This window comes from Rhagoletis pomonella, unplaced genomic scaffold (assembly GCF_013731165.1).
Source record: "Rhagoletis pomonella isolate Grant_MI unplaced genomic scaffold, Rhpom_1.0 Rhpom_scaffold_01569, whole genome shotgun sequence".
Taxonomy (NCBI): Eukaryota; Metazoa; Arthropoda; class Insecta; order Diptera; family Tephritidae; genus Rhagoletis; species Rhagoletis pomonella.
Genome location: NW_023460123.1, coordinates 4,630 through 26,522, shown reverse-complemented (window position 1 = coordinate 26,522; position 21,893 = coordinate 4,630). Strand labels below are relative to the sequence as shown.

Sequence of the window (21,893 nt, the reverse complement as noted above, 5' to 3'; positions counted from 1 at the left end):
TAATAAGCCAGTGGAGAGAATTAGCCCTCAGCTTGAGATGAGTCCTTTTAGCCACTATGTGGTTTCGCCAAGTAAGTCGCCTGTCCAGGTGGACCCCTAGGCAAGTGACATGATTGCTTTGTGGTATTTGTACGTTGTTTAAAGTCAAGGGCGGACAGTTACTCTTATTCAGTGTAAATGTAACTTGCTTACATTTTTGCTCGTTAACCTTTATTCGCCAGTTTGCGAGCCAATTGGCAACAGCTTCCATATGATTGCCTAGGAGCACAGTTGCTTGTAGAGGACACTTGGAGCGACTGATTATGGCAGTGTCATCGGCAAAAGTGGACATTATCAGGCGATCGTTTGTAGGAATATCCGCGGTGTATAAGACATACAACATCGGGCCAAGGACACTGCCTTGTGGCACTCCAGCTTCGATTGCATGGGCTTCAGAAATGGTGGTGTTACATCGAACTGCAAACTTTCGATTATAAAGGTATGACTTAAGCAGTTTGTGTGTGCTTTGTGGGAGTAGCATTTGTATTTTATACATAAGACCATCTAGCCAGACGCGGTCAAATGCCTGGGCCCTCTTTTCAAAAGCTGTTCGGATTTCGGTTGTTATGCGATTTACCTGCTCGATTGTTCCAGGTTTTTCCCTGAAGCCAATTGGTGGTATTATATTGCGGGCTTGCAGATGTGGGGAGATGCGCAGCATAAGAAGTTTTTCGAATAATTTCGACATACACGGTAGCAGGCTGATGGGCCTATATGAAGATGGCTGCGTTTTGTCCTTTCCGGGCTTTGGTATCATCACAATAGTCGACTTTTTCCATTGGTGAGGGAAATGACAATGTTTAGTGATTGCGTTAAATAGCATACAGATGCAAAGTACAGCACAATTTGGTAGCTCAATAATCATTTTTGGGGTTATTAAGTCGTGCCCTGGGGCCTTATTTGGTTGCAGTTGATAGTTAATTACTTTTAAAATTCAGGTACAAATTTCAGCGGCTCACATTTTGACACATTGGGTACGGGTGGAAGTTGAAAATCATTAGTTGCGGGGTTTGGCCTAAAAACATTTTTTAGATGAGAAGCAGAGGTGTTTGCTTTTTCTGCGTCACTCCGAGCTCATTTGCCATTGTGGTCCCGTACTGGCATTTCAGTCTCTATTGGCGCATTTAGCTGTGGTGTGCTTTCCATAACGAGTGCTTTGTGCTAGTCGGTGAGAGCTTTTGGATGTACCGGTACTGTGCGTACTGTTCCTCGTTCTTGAGGGCTCTCGTCAGTGCATGTGTGGCCGCCTTGAGCAGTTGTTTTGATGCTGGTGATCTATGAGTCTGCCATATCCGTCGTAGGCGTCGTTTTTCCAAGACAAGCATTTCAATTTTCCTATTGGTTAAAATATATTTTTTATTTTGCACATAACCTTTCTGGGGTGTGGAAATGCTAGCGGCTGCTCTAAGTGTAGATTCAAGAGCGGCTATGGAGTTTTCAATATCGGTCGGCGTATCTAAATTTGGATCGAGGTCTATATGCGCACTGATATATTTTTTATATTTTAACCAATTTGTAACCCTTGTCGTGAGCATATAGGGTGACTCTGTTTCTTGCGGCTGATGCCACAAGGTGAAAAGTACAGGTGAGTTGTCTGATGAAAGATCTGCAACTGATTCTGTACTAATAAGGCCGCGAGGAATTTTCCTTGTCACCGCAAAGTCAATCAAATCTGGCAACTTTTGCGGGTCTGCCGGCCATTATGTAGGCTTTCCAGGAGAAGCGTAATCGAGTTTGTTTCTTCTACATATAAGCGCGTTATATAATTGCTTGCCTTTAGGGTTGGACAAGCGTGAATTACAATTTGTAGACCTTTTGCTCTTTTAAGTTGGTATGTATAAAATTTTGTGTTTGTGTCATTCAGGTATTTGGACACTGTTCGAAAATCCTGTTCGGAATAAATTTGTACTTTAGTTTCGCGAATATTTCCCTTAGATAGTGGGATAATATGAAACTTATTACTACCGATTAGCTGTGTGAATTTTTTTACAAGAGCGCTTGGATTCTCTTCTCTTATAAAAATGGGCGGAGGTTTGGCATTAGTAGCTTTTGCAGCACCTTCAGAAATTTGGCTATTCACATCATCGGCATTGTCACTTAGCAGTGCAAATCTATTCGTACTGACTTGCTAAATTGAGGTAAGGCGGTTTATTTTTGTCTTACTGCCCGTTGAATTTTGCGGACTAAGTTTTATTATTACTGTAACATAGCGGTCCATTCCAGTCTGTATGGCCGCATTTTTAGTTGTTTCGTTTTTCAACTTTTCTTGCGCTTTACCTTTGTCGCCAGTGCTTGCACTCAAGTTAATTTGTGCTTGCGCAGCAAGAATAGGCCGGGCTGTTGACACCGCTGTGCAGTCGGCAGGTACCGGTGTGTTTGTTGTTGTTTTTGGCGCGATAGAGGCAGTAAAACATGTCACTGTACTAGTTGTTGTTGCCGCTATATTTGGGGATATGTTATCGCTTACCGAATTTGATGTAAGCGTTGGGCGTGAAATGTGATACGGCACAGGTGAAGCGCACTCTACACTCCAAGACATCGGAGTCGTCAATGGTAAGTTTGGAGGACAAGTCCGCTGACCTGAATCTTGAGGGGGTTTGAGGGTGGTCGATGGATTGGGCTTTGCGCTTTCGCTGTCACTCTGGGACCGAATAGAGAAATATGCGTTGTTGCGTTGAACTGAAAGCCGGCGCTCATTTTGCTCGCGTTGCTTCTGAGCTCGGATTTCAGCTTGACTCATCACTTTCTGTTTTCATTTGGTTTGTTTGTTTATTTTATTTTTATTTTTTGTTTTTGTTTTATTAAATTAGCACAATATTTAATGACTACGGAGCGAACTTAAAAACACGTCCGCACTCTTCGACTGTCAAATCACTTAGTGATGACCCTATTACATCAAAATTGGAGGGCCTATTCAACAAGTACTTTACACCGTTTAAGAATAATATACAGAAAACTCTGGGCAATATAGAATCAGAGCTTGAGACCATTTCCAAACAAAATCTGAGTATGTCTAAACAAAGTGCTTCGTTGGACAAAGGAATCAGTGAGGTGGAAAACAAGCTAAAAACATTTGAAGGCGGTACATCGGATGTGGATAATATCATAGCTGAGACAGTGGATAGGAAGAAGCGCGAAAGAAATGTCATCGCCTTCAATGTTCCTGAATCGAAGAAGCAAGTGGGCTCTGAGCGATTGTATGATGACCGCGTAGTGGTTTCCAAAGCTTTACCACCTGAGTTAGCCGAAGTTGTTTCTAATATGAAAATGCGCAGAATTGGTCGCCCAAAAGACCGCAAAACTCGCCCTCTGTTGATCACTACGCCTTCGGTTGATGATGCAAGAAGAATTCTCCAAATAAAACATACAGACAACAGAGACAACATAAATTTTAAACCAGATTTGACTCGGTGCCAGCAGAATCATCTTAACAGCCTACGGGAAGAGCTCTTAAAAAGAATGGTGAAACAAACAAGACAATCAGGTATATAAATGGTATCCCAAGAATTGTGAATGTGCCTGGATTTCGAAGCGACGAGGAGAACCACTAAGACCAAACAAGATCTGCTAGTTTACTACCAGAACGCAAGGGGGCTTAGAACTAAACTTAAAGATTTTTTCTCTATAACAGCAAGTTGGCAGTGTGATGTACTATGTATTTCGGAGTCTTGGTTGCATCTGTCTATTTTGGATGGCGAAATTGTTGACAGTACGTATAAAATCTATAGGAGGGACAGGGATCAAACGACCAGCATACATGAGCGCGGTGGCGGTGTCTTCATTGCTGTCAAGCGCCATATATCGGTTGAACAATTAACAATAAGCAACAATCACCTGGAGCAAGTATTCGTTAAAGTTAAAGGCCACGGTGGTGGTGACATCATCATAGGGTGTGTTTATATTCCACCAAAACCACGTTCTGATGTATACTCCAGTCATATAGCTACCATATCTTACTTTAGAAATAAATATCCAAACAGCAGTCTTATAATAATCGGTGATTATAATCTTAATAGTAGTCTACCACAAGTTGAGTGTGAATCAATATTGTATGAAAAATTTCTTCTCTCTGTATGCCTCCAGCAAAACAATACCTACAATGAGCACGGACGAATGTTGGATCTATGCTTCAGCGATTTAAACCTCTTGATTAACAAGGCGGATCCCATTATCCAGGAGGATGCATATCACCCCGCGCTGGTGGTGCAACATAAATTCCGTGCAAATCTGAAGCAAAATGACGTTCCTACTTATGTATTTAAAAAGGCAGACTATGCAGCATTGAATAGCTTCTTCCTGGGCGTAAACTGGATAGACTTATATAAGCTGGAAAATATCGATGACAAAGTGAGCTGGTTTTATGAGATTGTGTACTCGGGCATTGCTCAATTTAATAATAATAATAATATCCCAACGGTTTTTACCCTCCATTCCCGCCCATCCGCACGAGGGGCGCAGTCCGCATGACGTACGGAACCAATATTTTAAATTTTTGTGCCGAGTCACGATAGGCAGGAGTTTGTTAAGTGTCTAGATCTAAAACTGTTCAGCTTCAGAACTAAATTCATCAGCTGATTTTATGTATTTATGTCAATAATTCACTAATTGAGAGAGGAGAGTATCGCTTTCTTAATGCTGAAAAGCGGATCTGATATATCAAACGTGCTGGAATGAGAGTTAAAATCCTGGCATAAGCAACGGAGTGGGTCGTGCAATTCAAAATTGGTTTTACAAGCTTGTCAGAAATATGGGACAAAAGTGTCTTGATACGCGTGAGGGAACATTAAAGCTTACATCAGCCAGAAGAGACGGACTTGAAATTGAGCCTGTCAGTAATTTAACCATAAAAATTATACCAAGCATTTCCCTGCGACTGGCAAGTGTAGGAAGGTTAATAAGTTTTAAGCGACTCGTATAAGGTGGAAGACTATATTGAGAATCCCATTGGAAATTTCTTAAAGCAAAAAGTAGGAATTGTTTTTGAATTGATTCTATCTTGTCTGAGTAAATTTGATACCTTGGATTCCAAACCACCGAGCCGTATTCCAGAATCGGCCTAACTAATGTTGTAAACAGGGTTTTAGTGATATAAGGGTCACTAAATTCTTTTGACCATCGTTTCACAAATGCAGGTACACCTTTAGCCTTGTTGACTGTCACATTAATGTGAAGATTAAAATTAAGCTTAGGATCCATTGTGATACCAAGGTCCACAAAATTGTATACCTGTTCCAGGTTATGGTCACCTATTATATAAGAAACTGGCAGAACAGCTCTTCGCGAGAAGCACATTACTTTACATTTCTTAAGATTTAGAGGTATAAGATTTACTTTACACCAGTAAGCCATGCTGTTTAAGTCTGATTGTAGCAAAGACCTTTCTTTTATTGAAACGTACGATTTATAAAGTTTAACATCATCTGCATACATTAAAATTTTGGAGAATTTTATATCTGTAGAAATATCGTTTATAAAAAGCAAGAACAGAATCTGACCTAGGTGGCTACCCTGAGGGACTCCTGAAGTAACATCAATGACGTCAGAGATAGTATTTTTAAACAATACCCTTTGTGATCTATCATAGAGGTATGAAGAGATCCAACGTAGAAAATTAGGTGGAAGACCAAGAAGATCAAGTTTATAGATGAGCAACGAGTGGCACACTTTGTCAAATGCTTTACTGAAATCAGTATATATAACATCAACAGTTTTGCTCTCACTAAATGCTTTTGAGATATAGGATGTTAATTCAAGTAAATTTGTAGAAGTTGATTTGCCCTTGCAAAATCCATGTTGACTGTATGAAATGCTTGAAGTGATAGAATGCGTCAACCGATTTGTTATAATTGCTTCAAATAATTTAGGAACTGCAGAAAGCTTAGCTATGCCCCGGTAGTTCTCCACTGAAGACCTGCTACCGCTTTTATGTAAGGGGGTTATGAACGATTCCTTCCATACAGTTGGAAAAACGCCCTCTTTAAGAGACAAATTAAATAAGGCTGTTAACGGCTCATAGAGATAATCAGCACAATTTCTAAGAAAACAAGTGGGGATCTGGTCAGGACCATAACTAAAAGACTGCTTTAAGGACTTCAGGTAAACTAAAACATCATCGGGAGATATTATAGGGTTATGTATTGAGTTAATTGGACTTAGTTTAAAAGGATAGTCAAAGTATGCTCGGGAGTTAGTGGAATAATTGGATTTAAAAAACTGAGCGAACATGTTAGAAATTGTTTGATTATCACCAGAGACGGTATTTTGATACTTCATGGCGGAAGGAAACCCACGTACATTTCGCTTGGAGTTTACGAAATCATAAAATAATTTGGGGTTATATATTATACGTCGTTTGATTTTACACAAGTAATCTTTATAACACTTTTTGTTTAATTCAAAGAACTTGTGACGCAAAAGTGAGTATTTTACATAGTATGAGTGTAAGCCGGTTTTTTTGTGTAATCTAAAATAACGTGACTTTCTGTTTTTCAAGTTTCCCAGTTCTTTAGTGAACCATAACGGTGTTTGTTCTTCAGGAACACACATGCGTTTAGGCACATACTTTTCAAATAATCTATGTACAGTACAATTAAAATGTGCAGCGCTTTGCTCAACTTTTTCTTTGTATATAGGCCACGACAATTTAGACAATTCTTTATTCAGTTTTTTAAAGTTGGCTTTCGAAAAATCAAAGCGAATATTTGGTTCGTATGTTTGGACATCGCAATTTTGACCATCGTTTATAATTTCGTATGATATCTCAATAGCAGGGTGGTAGACATCTTCGGGCAAAACTAGTGGGTCACATTTATTTACAGCCGACTTAGATGCATCATCAACATAAACAAGATCTAATACTTTGCCAAACTTATTGCGAAGTACATTAACTTGATTCAGGCAGAGTTCAGCCATCTCCTCTAAAAATACGTTGTTGCACGCGCTAGACGAGAAAGGTACAATATCATTGTCAATGATGTTCCATGATACATTTGGTAAATTAAAGTCACCCAACACAATCAATGAATCAGAGGGTTTAATCATTGAATTAATTGATTTCAGTAAAGATACATGTTGTGAATACACTGATAAGTCAGATCGGGGAGGAATATAGCATAGAGCTAAGTAAGTAAACCCCCTTCCAACCTGAACACGAATGCATTTGAATTCTGCAGATTCAATGTGTGGAAGACTAACTTCTTCAGATGGTATTGAAGAGTCTACGGCAAAGAGTACGCCACCGCCGACTCTGTCCTCCCGATCTTTTCTGTAGATATGATAATTATTTGAAAGAATCTCTGAATTAAAAGTGTGAGGTTTGAGCCAAGTTTCAGTCAAAGAAATTATATTATAATTGCATTCAAGGCCATTAAGATATAAATTCGTTAATTTAGTATTTATGCCTCTTACGTTTTGATAATAAATACTTAAAGCAGATTTAGTAATCAGTTTTTTGGTTCTGTATTCTGGCAGGGAATATTTGCTAAATTATTATTTTTGTTGGGCCTATACTCAAATTCACGAACGAAAGCTCCGGAGGGCCAAAAAGAACTACTAAGCAGCATGTCAAAATTTTCTAAATTTACGTCTATTTGAAATGAAGAAATATTTCTTTCATATTTAAAATTAAATTTTCTGATACTTAAGTTGGCAGTTTTAACTTTGGACGAGATGTAAAACTTTATATCGTCCTCGGAAGTATCCCTCGAAAATCTAGATACAAATATAGACTTCTTTGGGGGAACCACAACCAGTCTCCTAGTATTAGACTCGATTACCGGCGGACGGGGTTGAGTAACTGAGTTACTAATTGACGGTAGAGTAAGCGTTGGAAGATTAGATGGCGGTGCCACAACTTCAACGGGGGAAGGGGAAGATACTGCAGGGTCGTTATTATTAGAAGCAGACTTTGATACATGTTCTTTTGAGGAAGATAACTCCGTTGTCTGTGGACATGGAGAAGAAAGATTAATTAAGTCATTCGGAAGATTGTTCTGACGTGGAACGGTCCTTTCATTAGGCGGATTATGAAGACGCTTACGTTTTGACACATGAATGTCCTTCATAGATTGTACGGTATCTAAGCATTTAAAAGATTTAAATAAATTTTCATAATGTTTAAATTTTTCGGTCAGTACCGACAACTCTCTCCCTACCTCGGAAAACCCATTTCTGGTTTGCCTAAACAACTTAAAGAGATCAACTTCGGTCGACCTGCACTTTAAGCAAGACCAGCGAAGACCTTTGCCATCATTAATAGCGTCCAGAATTCTTCCTGTCAAACCAGCACATTTTAGATGGCAAATACCATCACAGAGCCAGCACGATAAGCAGCGTTCAGATTCGCTTTTAATTTGGCAGTTATCAAGAACACACTTCATATTGAAAGATTTAATAACACTTATGTTAATAAAAAGACAAGCAAAATAAGTTTAACACAACACACACAACAATTTAGGAGCTGATGTATTTAGCTTAAAAATATATGTAGCGAACAGTTTGAGTATCACTGTATTGTGACACTTAATAAACGCAGCGCAAACAGCTGTGACAAGAAATACTAAAAGAAGTAAACAAAAAGAGCAAAAAGAAATGTGCAAAAATAGAAACGATCTCAGTTAACTACAAAGGAATAACAACAACAATGATAACAACAAATGACTCGGCAAGATTAGATGTATGCTAGTGAAATTTAATTAAATTTAATATAAACCACAAAAATCACAAAACTTTCACTTAGCTTCGATTATTATCACACTAAGATGCTCGTAGGCACTTTTTATAGCAACTTTTACTCAGAATTAGCACAATAAACTTTGCAAAATACAAAGACAAATCAGAGCACAATATAAGTAGAACTTCACAGCTTGACGTTTGCTTACAATTTGTCCCAATATTTATTAAGAAGAATAATGAATACCCGTGTTGGTTTTCAAAAAAGTTGATTTACAAAATTAAGCAAAAGAAAATTGCACATCAAAGGTATAAGAAGCAAAAAACCCAAGCAAACTATGCCGTATTTAGTAGTTTAAGGTCCGAGTGTAAAAAGCTGAGTACATCATGCTACGAGAGTTACCTAGGAAAAGTAGAGAACGATTTGAAATGTGATCCTAATAGATTCTGGAGTTTTGTAAAAAATAAAAGGCGCAACGATGTCGATATACCTTCGACAATGACTTGGAACGAAATTACTGCATGTAATGGCGCGGAAATAAGTAACCTCTTCGCGTCATTCTTCAGAAGCGTATACAAAGAACCCGCATCAGAGGCTGTTACACACCAAGAATGTGATCATCCAGATGTCCACATGGTGGAATTGGAAGTATGTTTCAATGATGTATTTCGTCAGCTAACTCTTTTAAATATCAACAAAGGCGCTGGACCTGATCATATACCAAACATCTTTTTAAGAAACTGTGCTGTTGGTCTCTGTGAGCCAATCACACATATCTTCAGCAAATCGCTTCAAACAGGTAATTTTCCCTCGACGTGGAAGTTATCGTACATAAGCCCTATACATAAATCGGGTGATAAAGCCCAGGTGAACAACTATAGACCTATATGCATCCAATCTTCACTCGCTAAATTACTAGAAAAAATCGTCTTGCCTCAATTAACCTCTGCTTTTAAAAATGTGATAATCTCCAAGCAGCATGGATTCTTTGGTGGGAGATCCACCTCTACCAATCTATATCTCTACATCAGCTACATACTTAATGCAATGAACAACGGACTAGACGTACACTCCTTATACAATGACTTTAGCAAGGCATTTGACATGGTTGATCATGAAATTCTGCTACCAAAAGTAAATAGTTATGGTGTACGATCAAGAGCATTAGACTGGATTCGCTCGTATTTATCTGGCAGACGTCTGCAAGTCCGTGCCAATTGTCATCTGTCAAATGAGTTTGATGTTATATCTGGTGTACCACAAGGATCTCATCTGGGACCAGTTCTGTTCAGCATATTTATAAACGACATAGGTGTGAATCTTAAATCCGAGTACTTGTTATATGCCAATGATATGAAACTATTCAGAGCAATAGGTAACAATCACGACATGGAGGCTCTTCAAGAGGATATCTCTGAACTAGAATTATTATCTGTGCGGCCAACGTGTACAGTTAGTCAGTACCATAAAGGACTTGGGAGTGATGATTGACGATAAACTGTCTTTCTCAGATCACATCAACCACATAGCTTTACGTGCATGCCGTGCTCTGGGATTTGTTTGCAGATTTGGCAAGGAATTCAAGGATGTAAAAACCCTCCTCAGACTTTTCTCGACCTTCGTCCAACCAATACTTGAATATGGTTCCATTGCCTGGGCACCATATACCGAACAACAAACTAACAATGTTGAAAAGGTTCAACGAAAGTTCTGCAAGTTTTTGCTGTATCACTCGCGCGACGAAAGCAATATGAACGTCAATGATGTATATCTCAGGAACAATATTAAAACTCTATGTAGCAGAAGGCAAATGACGGATCTATCGTTCTTTTACAAAGTTGTCAATGGGCTGATTGACTCACCAGAAATACTGGAGCAGTTCAGATTTATTACCTCTAGAGCCGATCTCTGAACTAGAAGGCTACTAGATGTTGTGCAGGCAAATAGAAACTACGTCGCCTTTGGTCCGTACAACAGGATAGCGAACCTTGTCAACCAACATGCACCGAATGTAAATTTCTTTGGAGGGTCTCACTCTAGCTTAAAATATAAATTAAAATCAATTCTCTGAATTATATGTTACATTGCAATGTCATTTCATTCCGTTTTGTTTTTTCTGTTAAAGCGACCACAACCACACACGTTTGTTATTACTTTTTTAGTCAATAATTTAGTTATGTACAAAGCCGATTGGCGTTTAAATAAATAAATAAATTTAAATTGTTGTAAATAAATATATGCACTATATACATACGCTACAGCGGAAATGGACGACACGCCATTTCTTTAAATCAGCCGTGCCCAGCGCAGGGCACTTGCCTATTGAATTCTGCCAGCGCAGGGCACTTGCTTATGGAGTTCTGCCGGCGTTGGGCATGCCTGCTTTAAATGAAATTAACTGCTGCTATATGTATGTATTAGGGATGTTAATTTTTCGGCTTTTCTGGTCCCGGGATTTTCGGGATGGCGTTGTCGCCAAGTTTTCAATAACTTGAATCGAAAAAATTGCTTCTATATTGTTTGAGGTCTCCTACCATGAAATAAATATGTAATAAATAAATGGGTTTGAAACCATGGTACAATAATTACAGGTATTGATTTCCCAGAGAGCGCATATTCCGATCTGCCTTATTTAAAAAATATCATTGTTATTTACTGCTGGAAATATCCCTTTTTCCATACCCCATATACCATATATGTTGACGTATTATTCATTACAGACATCTGGAAAATGGGGAGAGTGGTTCCACTGCTCAAACCGGGGAAACCAGCCAACAAAGGAGGGTCTTATCGCCCGATAACTCTCCTTTCCCCGGTAGCGAACACTCGAGGCCCTGCTGCTCCCGTATTTCACGAACCACCTGACCCCAGCGAAGCATCAGCATGGGTTCCGTAAAGTGCATAGCACAACAACAGTACTTAACGCCATAAACACTCAGATAACTCGTGGCCTAAACGGAAACCGCCCCTGTGAGAGAACTATTCTAGTATCGTTGGACCTGTCCATGGCACTGTCAGTCATTCAACGCTACTAGAAGATATAGAGGCCTCCTCACTCCCACAGGGACTCAAACGGTGATCGGCGAATTACCTGAGTGGTCGACACTCGTCAGTAATTTTCAGAGACAAAACTAGCAAGCCACGTAAAATTAAACAGGGGTTACCACAGGGTGGTGTCCTGTCCCCTACTGTTTAATTATTACATCTCAAAGCTACCTCAACCACCAGAGGGTGTTAATATAGTCTCCTATGCTGACGATTGTTCGATCATGGCGTCTGGGAATGGAATTGATGACCTGTGCTCGAAAGTAAACGGCTATCTCGCCGAACTTTCCCGCTTCTTCACTGCAAGGAGCCTTGCCCTATCCCCTGCGAAATCCTCGGCAACCCTTTTCACCACCTGGACGAAGGAGGTCAGACTGCAACTGGGTATTCAGGTCGATGGCGTAACAATACCGACGGTGAATAACCCGAAAATCCTCGGAGTTACCTTCGACAGTCTGCTCTCCTTCTCGGCGCATACAACCGCAATTGTCAACAAAGTACAGAGCCGCAACAATGTCCTCAAGTCGCTGGCTGGCTTGGCATACAAGGCAATTGGCCGGCCGGTTCTGAACTATGCAGCGCCCGTATGGTCGCCAGGGACTAGCAGGACGCAGTGGATGAAGCTACAGACCTGCCAAAACACGGCATTACAAACAGCGACAGGATGCCTCCTGATGACGCCCCAACACCACCTACATGACGAGGCCCAGATGCTCCCAGTAAAGGAGCATAACATAATGCTCTGCAAGCAGTACCTTGCTGGGAGCCACAGACGTGGCCATCCCAGCGAACAGCTGCTCGTGGAATAGCCCTCGCCAAAGCACGTTAGGAGGCATCTTTACGAACTGACGGACGAAGTCCAGAGGTTCATCAAACAACGTCTGGACCCGTCAACCTACCGACAGGGAATCAGTTTCAAGTTATGTAGACTCCCGCCCTGTGAATGCCGTCCTAGGCACACAACCACCGGACGTGGACGGGACAGAACTTTGTCTGCCTCGGGAGACCCGCACTACAATAGCCCAACTTCGCTATTGCAGCAGGCTAAACTCGTACCTAAGCAGAATCAACGAGGATGTGCCCAACCAATGCCCGGCATGTGGAGAGTCGCCACATGACTCCCGGCACCTCTACATGCCCTGAGAACCCCGCTCAGCGGACGCCCCTGTCCCTATGGACAGCCCCTGTGGAAGTCGCACACTTCCTGGGCCTCCCCCTAGCTGAAATCGACGACAACGCTGATGGATGAACCGACCCGAACGGGGCTTAGTAGCCGCTACAACAACAACAACAACAACAACAACGTATTTTTTTCAACAAACCATCTTACAGAGAACTTATACAATTTGCAAAAGCCGGAAAAAAACATTTGCTTGTAAATAAGGCGAAAACAAAAAGCAAAGCCAAATAAAAGTAAAAGAATCAACATTGAACTGCGTCAAAATGAAAATAAGGGAGCACGAATTTCGATGGGAAGCAAAACTCTCTAGGAAGACAATACCTGTAATTATTGTACCATGGTTTGAAACCTATTTTTATTTAAAGTGGCGTTTTTATTTTTTCTCCCTGACCGCAGGATTTATTTTGAAGGACTTTGTGATTTCAAAGATATGATTAGTTCCAAGAATTATTAAAAAATTCAATACAATGTAGAATAAAAATATGGGTAACAAATGCAATAGGAAATTTCTTTAGAATTTAAAAAATTTAAGTTGACAAAGTTAGAAAAACGAAATTCGAACAAATATTGCGAAATTTCAAGGATAAAATTTTAAAATGACATTTTCAATATTTACCAGCCCATCTGCACCAGAAACTTGAATATGTTTAAATTCTACATTTCCTCCTTAATTTTATACCCATACTTCTTCTCTAAGCACATTTCTCTGAATTTTTTAAATTGTATTAACCTTCGGAGGACACACCTTTTTTATTTGACGTGAACGACACACTGGGGTAAATTGCACCCCAATTGAAATGTTGCTTTTAAAACACACAGCTTAAGCTTTTTTTGCATATATTACGCTGGAAATATTAGGATAAAATAAATTTAAAATGAAATGTCTTATTGAATTTTTCAAAGGTACAAGATCATATAATTGCATGGTTAGCTTTTATTGACATAACGAAAAAGTTTATCAAAAATAGGCTTTGCACTGGGGTGTCTTACACCGCATGAGCGAAGGGCCGGACATTGGTCGAGGCTTTGTAAAAGGAGCTAAAGAGGATGTGGTGGAATTTTGGGAAAGCGTTCCAAGAATTAAAGCGGCACAATATCTAGTGAAATGGAGGCCCTTAAAAGGAGGGAGCTTACATTTTATCATTTAAGCTAAATGGATCAAAACAATCTCCTTTGTATATTAATGCAACTGTTAGCTGTTCTTCCTCCTGGGATAAAAGTGCACCGGCCACTGAATCCTTTGTATTCTACTTAATTAAGGTAAAGTCTTTTCAAATAATGAGTAAACTATATTTTTTTAATTTCACTATTCACTTGCGATTATATTTATTTTGATTTGTTTCTGTCAAAGCAGCTGATTAAGAACTTCGAATTTCACGTTTTTAGCTGGCAGTGCCGCTGATAGTTACGAACGGATTACAGCATACCAATTTTCGAATTTTCGGAACGGACTACGAATTCGTAACTACGAACATTCAGATTACAGCATAGGGATGTATACTTCCAAGTGCTCATTTACACACGACGAGTTTTGTTGCCGCAACTCGACGTTTGTAGGAGAGAGCGAGACGAGGAAAGGAGAGGGGCACCGAGTTGCTCGTGCTCGGGCAACACGCTTTGTGCTCTCGTTCGTCTGTGTAAATTGAGCCGCTGTTCACAGCTGACAACAACAATTGCACAAATCGCCGTGAACAGTGAAACAATTTATTATTTTCTAAGTTTGCGAATGAAACTTCACACTTAATTTTAAAACATTCATAACAAACATTTTATGAAGAAAATCCCCTTATTTACAAAAAATATATTCGTTTAAAATAAAAATAGCGAAATCGGCTAAATTTTATATAAACCTGCGTGACATGAAAATTTTCTCCGCGATAAGGCTAGTAGCATTTCCAACAGATTTTGGGTCGCTTAGTCAAAAATGGAAACACATATATTTGAATTTTAAGAAAACAAGGCAAATAGCAAAATCGGCTTAAAACGGTTAACAAATCGGCTGCCGGCTAAACCGAAATTTTTCCGGCTGCTTCCTATCGCAACCGGCTACATCTAGCCGGAAAACGGCTAAATGGCAACACTGATCAGAGTGCAACATTTTAAAGAAAGAGCGCATAATATGCATGTGAAGATGCTGAGAAAAGAACACGAAAACTTGACAGCCCTGGCGCAGGTCAGAATAAATGCAACATTAGCTTTGTTTACTGGTTTTGCGTTCTCGTACCCAAAAAACTTGCAATGTAGGGGAAATTGAGAGAGTAAAATGTGAAAGAGCTGCAAATTTCTGCTGGAAAAATTTTTCCCAGCTAAAACTTGCAAGTAAGAAAATCAGCTGATCACAAACACATGTTTGTAAATAAACGAAAGAAAATATGGCCTTTTTGAGTTATTATAGCAAATTTTTATTATTAATGCTAGTATACAACTAAAAAGTGCGTAAATTTAATAAGCACAACATTCATTGAGTTTATTTTTCGTTAATTTGCTATTAATCTCCAGTTTGTTTACTTTAGTGTGTGCTGACTATGGTTGCCGTATGACATTTTTCGTTTGTACCATAATTTACCTTTAAATATACCAAAATAGATTTAAATGCAGCATGCTGAAATGTTGTTTTGCTGAAGTTTTCGGTTTTGGTAGGTTGATTGTTGAAATGAAAATTTTATCATTTTAAACCTACTCTATTACATTTTTTTGGATCAATGATGGGTGTTTGGAGAAGATACTATTGTTTTTAATGCATCACCATGTGATATCACAAATAATTATGAGAAAAATAACTTATTCATTCCGATATAATTAAATCGTATTTTAAAAAGGTTTTTCTTATCCAAAACTATTCACATATATAAAATGCCAAATCGGAGGAAAATGCACCAAGCAGAAAATAAATTGCCAAATTAATCACCAGTGGCAACTGTGCAAGTGACCAGCTGTTTCGAAGGTTGCAAGTTATTGCAAATTTTGCGTTCTCGTACTTTTGTTGATATTTCGTCTCTTTGAGAGCCAATGCTGCTAAATTCTCAGAACTTTTGCTGCTGGAGAATTTTGTCCTCTCAATACGAGTACACACCTATTTTCAATAGTCAAATACACCGATCAGCTGATTACTTGCTAGTTTCTGCTAGTTTTGCGCCATGATTCAATAATGAAAGGTTTTGTAAGAAAAACTTTCTCTCGCTCTAATTTTATCAATGACACTCCCACCCTACTCCTAAAAACAAAAACAGTGGTATTTCTTTTACAAATTTCTTTGCAGGTTTTAAGAAAATTTTTCAATTTTTAGTAGTGAAATTTTTACTTTTTAAATTTGAAGAAATGTTTGTTCTTCATTCGCTGGCGATAACATGACAAAATGGATGAGAATCATTAGACTACAGAAACTCAATGTAGGCTAAAGAGACGAAATTCCCTTAAATGCCAAAATGTATTTGTCGATGCTCGTGGAGACCTCTTGACTCTGCCAAGTACCTGTAAAGTAAAGCGTGCGTTCTGGTAAATGAGTCAACGAAGGTATTTAGGTATGGTCCTCCACAACACAATCCTGTAGCTCGTTTCTGTAACTCTTCTCTACCGATTATTTCTCTACTGGTAGAGAATATACGTCATTCTCTACTACTCATTAGCAGTAGAGAACAGGGCGGCGAAATCATATCTCACTTCGCCTTGGAAGAGAATTGTTACAGAAACGAGCTACTGGTGTCTCCGAATGAGACTTTGACGCAATATAATATTGGCAACCCGCATCCATGGGCCCAATAGTAACACACGACAGCTCGGTTTAGGCGATGCCGCGATGTAATTGCACTTACGGCACTTCTCATTTGACGATGTAGATCACGTTCCCTGTCTCAGTCGTTCAGTAGCTGCGTGTTCTTTTTATTCTTCCTGTGTTCATCCGGCACGAATCGCCAATCGCGACTGTGTAAGCCAATGTTTAATATTCTGACGGTGGTATAATCTCCCCATCACACTAAAAGTGCAACAACACAGAACTCGAATTACCATATTCGAAGCAATAGAGCCATAACCGCGAAAGAAACGTAAGCTCCAAATGTTTTCATTTGTACACCCCTATTCTGCAACTCTTTCGTATTCGGATTTTGCTACGAATCGTAGAAATAGTATGCTGCAATCCGAATCGTATTTTCGAACTTTCGAAATTCGTACAATGGCATGCCTAAAAACGAACGAGTAGGCTTTTTTGCGTAATTTTGTACGAAAACAATTCTGTGACGGATGCGAAATAAAAGATGTAAATCGATGTGTGCTTGCAAGAAATATTTGTGGTGTTCATTTAAACAGATAAATTTGCCTTTCGCATATACGTATATTTTTATCCACTGCTTTATATAAACGAGCAAAAAAGAGTATTTGTTGCCCCTTATCGAGAAACTTGGGTCCGGTTTAGTTAATGTACGATTTTCGGTTGTTGTGTCCAAACGCATAACCCGAATCTAAAAACTTTAACATACACGTGTAATCAAAGGATTCACATTTCATTTAAGATAAATGTTTCAAATTTCCTACCACTAGCTTATTAATAAACTCGGTTTGCACTATGCACTTTTTTTTTGCAAATTTCGACGTGTGTTCCGCGCAAAAATACTGTGGACGGCGTAGCCGGAGTGATATGCACAAGAAATGTTGTATACCTTTGGCATGCGGAAGCCCCTCTCCCCCGCAACACAGAAAGGAGAATTCTACTTAGTAAGGGTTATAATCCCTAAGCGCGGCCGAAGGCAGAAGCAAGCGCAACAGGTGGTGGCCCTAACAAAGTGCATGTTTTCAATGGCTTGGAAGAAGCTGTTATTGCATTAACTGGATTGAGAACCAGAGCTTCAGGCATAGGAGGAGTTCTGTCTTATGGTTCAACAATTCAACCAGAAGCTGGCATAGATGCGCCCATGGTTACAATGCCCGACAGCTCTGCATACCTTTGTGAATCCATTGCCATAGCGCTGTTGTTGTTGTAGCAGCATACAAATTCCCCAAAGACTTTTTGGGGAGTGTTGCTGGAGTGACAGTCCTTGGCCAGATATAAATCTGGGTCGTTCTGGTTACGTAGACCCGACTGTCGTGGGAACGTGCCATAGCGCTCGCTTACTCTGCTGCTATAATTGCAAATACATCAGAATCCATAATTTACCTCTAAATATTTAAAATTAACTAATTTTACAATAAACAAGCACATGATGAGTGTTTTTTTTTATTCCTTTCCACTTTGGTTTCCTTCATTCAGCAATCTTCGAAAAACAACTGATAGCTGGCAATGCTGCACATGTTTCCGCAAGGGTTGCAGCATGTGGATTTTTCGTTTTTCGTAGCGTAGCTACGAATTACTAATTACGAAAATTCGGGTTCTAGAATAAGGGGGGTAGTTTTTTTTATAAATATTCCATAAGTTTTCCACAAACAATTAGCTTCTTCATATCCATCATCTGGAGAACAAATACAACAAAAAAAAATCTCATAGTGGAGCATTCATTCTCGAGTTATGCGCCGTCTGACGTACGAAAGTTTGGCATACGTATACATCGAAATATTTATTTTTAATAGCAATCAGGGGTAATATTCCACCAGTCACTATTATCCACACCTTTTTGTGGAATTTAGCTACCAGTTTAGGAAGTGTGATTGAATTCTTTCCCTTTTCTACTGGTTCCAAAAACTATCCCTGTGGGTGGGTGTGGCAAATTTTAGAAAAAAGCTACTTACAAAACATTTAATAATTGAATCATGGTTTTGCGTTTCTTTACGTTTTCGTTATTTCGCTCTCTGTGAGCGTAATTCTTTAAATTTTCTCATTCTTTTTCTTCCTGATAATTATCTGATAGAAACAAAAAGAAACAAAGCCATTATTTCGAGAAAAGAAAACACTATCAGCTTAACCGATTATAAAACTTAAAATGTGTGCGATATCTTACTTACCGCATCCACATGAATATAGAAAAAATGTTCTGGGGAGTAGAGCGTTTTAATTAACCGATGAACTTGTCGAAGAGCACGACCATTAAGCGTCAGCAAAAATACAATCCGTACTCGTTCAGTGTCAGGTTTCGTAACTCTGGCTTCAGCAATATGTGACGTAAATTCTATTAATGGAAAAAAAGCAATTAGATCGAGATACAAAAGTTGTAGAGATGAGGTCAATTGGGAAATTCGTTTAATGAATTATATGTAGTTCTTAATACTAAATTGTGCACTCGTACTTGCAATTCCAGTTTCATAGACGTTAATAGTAAAATACCCCCCACAACTATAACGCGGGTTGCCGGAGCATTTCATGTTGCATCTAGAATCTGGTAGTTTCGACGTTAGGGGCGGAGCATCTGTGCCACAGAAACATTCGGTCGCGTACTGCACTCCTGCATAAGGAAACCCCGATTGAAGACAGAGCCGTATGCATTTTTGTGGAGAATTGCTTAATTTCAAATTTGTAAAATATCCCGACAGCAATCTATAATCCTTTTCATCCTGGAAGCAGCCAAGCGGGGCATTAGGAGTGTAATTCCCAGCAGGACAGTGAGTGGGCAACTTCTGAGCATAAAAATCGCCCGCCTGGATGGCACAGGCAATAAGCGCAATTTGCTTGCGACAGTCTTTAGTTTTAGCTCGCTGCATTGCAGAAATAGCTTCCTTGGCAGTAATATTACATTCTACCACACCGCCACGGGAATCATTCTCCGAAAATCTAAAATTAGCATCGATATTGGGATCATTTTTTATAATTTCTTTATGTCGTAAGAGTGTAGTCGCATCATGTTCACTGGCAAAATGGTGAATGGCACCTCCGTTGGCTACAGACTGCTTTTTACTTTGAGAGGTCGGTGCTCTGGTTTCCAAAAACAAATTTGCATTTGCAGTTATAACATTTGAACTGGAAATGTTTAAAGATTTTAAGGCGAGAAATATCTGCACACCAAATATTAAAAGTCCGAGTAGAAAGAATAACTTGTAGCGGCGGAGCCACCGAATGGCAATGTTGTTAGCCATTTCCTTTACTCTATGATGCACAGCTGGATCAATGCCGCAGGCAAGTGTGAAAAAGCCTGCAAAAACGTCAAAGCAAATACGTTCGCCGATCTAAGAAAACTCTATATACTTTACTAAAAGGGCTCCTGGTGGCGGCCGAAGAAAATGCACAATTCATGACAGTGGGAAACACGTGGAAATTAAGCAGTGCTTTGCGTAGGGTCTACTTTAAGCTTTTACTATTTTTAATATTTAAACTTTTTTCACATTTTCCTGTAAAATCTGCTACCAAGGCGAATTAACCAAATTCGCCTTGTTCGCAAATAGAGATGAAACTAGGATTGTTGATATTATGCTTGAAATACAATACCGGCGAACGGCAAACTTCGCCGAAATGGGCGATGCTGTCATTCACCGTTCGCCGAGCTATTTCGCCTACTTAAACAGAATTAGAGCGGTAGCGAAAACAGCTGATCCCATTTGGTCGCCTTTATAATTTGGCTGACCATATTTAGAAAAAACTAAACCATATTTAGAAATGAGGAAATGATAACAAATATAAATGTAAAACAAAGAAAGATTATTATAAATAATTTGTTTCAAGCCAGATTTAATGAATCCACAACTATATTTTTCAAACAACAAAAAAAAAATCGTGTTTAGGTTGTTTTCTTTAAAACTTTGAAAGCAAAAAACAAATACGGCCACCTTTGGCACGCACAGCTGTCATCGCCCAGCAGGGCGATAGAAATAAATCTATCGCCATGAAACGCCGACAAGCGAACTTCGCATTTCGCTTTGGCTGTGTTCAATTTCATATGCTTGCGGGTGTTCTAATTTTGACAGTGCGAATTTCGCTGTGGTGAGTTCGCCGTTCGCCGGCATTGTATTTCAGCTATTATATCGAAGTTTACGATATTTTTTGCTCCCGATACGTTATTATCGGCGCGATAATTTTCTGAACGATAATAACTGATATCGATATTTTAGCACAAAGGCCCTGTGCCAATTGATAGAAAAGTTCTATGGTGGAAAAACTTTTTACTATGGTGAGAAAATTTTACATTTCTGCTGTGCCAATTCGTAACTTTTTACTGCTGGAAATTTTTGACAGTTGCTTTGATGCACAAGAAGACTATCGAGTTTGCTATTTATAAAATGCAGCAATTATATAGAAAATATTTGCCTTTGATGATTTCAATTCTTCTGGAACTGAAATCCATGCATTTATTAGACCTTTTAGCAGTAATATTAGAAATAAAAACACGTCAAAACCGTCTGGTAAGTGTGTTCACAAAAATGTTTAAAACCGTGTACAATTGTTTCCAATAAAAACATATGTCGTTTTAGGGTATTATGTACATGCAACCAGACGTTTATTCCAAAATACTAAGCAGCATTATGAACGGCGATAACAAGACTACAAAAATGTATCTTAGGTTGTCCTCTGCTTCGTTTCGAAAAATTGTAACTCACATTCCCAAAAAGCGCCACGGATGGTCAGTGGAGTACGAAGTAATTTGCTTAATAAAGTCTTCAAATTGTTTATATTGTTCTTACTCACTTCCAGCCTTCGTTGCTGTTGGCGTTCTTTGAACTGAACCAATCATCCTTTTCAATGCGCTTTTCCAGAAGGATTCTGCGTTCTGAACTGCTCCCTGTAAAATAGTATTTTTAATTAAAAAAATACATAACGCCTTTTCATATGTAAATCTGAAATTAAATCTTACAAGTTATATAGCTTTCCTTTATTTTTTTGCCGGCGGGACCATGTTCTTTTATTTCCACTCGCTTTTGTTTTCTTTAATTTATTGGGGTGTTCACAGTTCGTTCCAAATAGTGTCTGAAAATGTAGACGTCTACATTTTAAGACGTTTTCTAACCGTAAAATCTGTGGTGTTGTTGTTTCCCATACAAAATTGGAAAACGACGCCGACTACATTTTGTCACACTCAAAGGTATGTTTTTTACGCGTCTACATTT

The 21,893-nt window shown here is 39.1% G+C and overlaps 2 protein-coding genes across 2 annotated transcripts in view; one reads left to right on the top strand and one right to left on the bottom strand.

Moving 5' to 3' along the window:
- LOC118752504 (xylosyltransferase oxt-like) overlaps window positions 1–20,409 on the bottom strand; it is a 21,705-nt gene extending 1,296 nt beyond the window's left edge. Inside the window, exons 1-5 of the mRNA XM_036487414.1 lie at window positions 20,041–20,409; window positions 19,148–19,987; window positions 18,867–19,030; window positions 15,465–15,501; window positions 2,203–2,478 (exon numbers count right to left, since the gene is read on the bottom strand). Coding sequence (XP_036343307.1) covers window positions 2,203–2,478; window positions 15,465–15,501; window positions 18,867–19,030; window positions 19,148–19,931 — 1,261 coding nt within the window. The 5' untranslated portion in view covers window positions 19,932–19,987; window positions 20,041–20,409. The remainder of the gene's footprint in view (window positions 1–2,202; window positions 2,479–15,464; window positions 15,502–18,866; window positions 19,031–19,147; window positions 19,988–20,040) is intronic.
- A 544-nt stretch (window positions 20,410–20,953) lies between these two features.
- LOC118752505 lies at window positions 20,954–21,704 on the top strand. Its single transcript, XM_036487415.1, has 3 exons — window positions 20,954–21,191; window positions 21,261–21,418; window positions 21,481–21,704. Exons 1-3 carry the CDS (start codon window positions 21,033–21,035, stop codon window positions 21,509–21,511), a joined length of 348 nt encoding a protein of 115 aa, XP_036343308.1. The 5' UTR covers window positions 20,954–21,032; the 3' UTR covers window positions 21,512–21,704.
- Window positions 21,705–21,893: the final 189 nt, after the last annotated feature.

Bases quoted from the DNA above. Each gene is read 5' to 3' on its own strand.
- LOC118752505 (XM_036487415.1), top strand. From the start codon at position 21,033: ATGCACAAGAAGACTATCGAGTTTGCTATTTATAAAATGCAGCAATTA. The intron at 21,192-21,260 runs GTAAGTGTGTTC...ATGTCGTTTTAG, and splicing joins AAACACGTCAAAACCGTCTG to GGTATTATGTACATGCAACC. The intron at 21,419-21,480 runs GTACGAAGTAAT...ACTCACTTCCAG, and splicing joins CGCCACGGATGGTCAGTGGA to CCTTCGTTGCTGTTGGCGTT.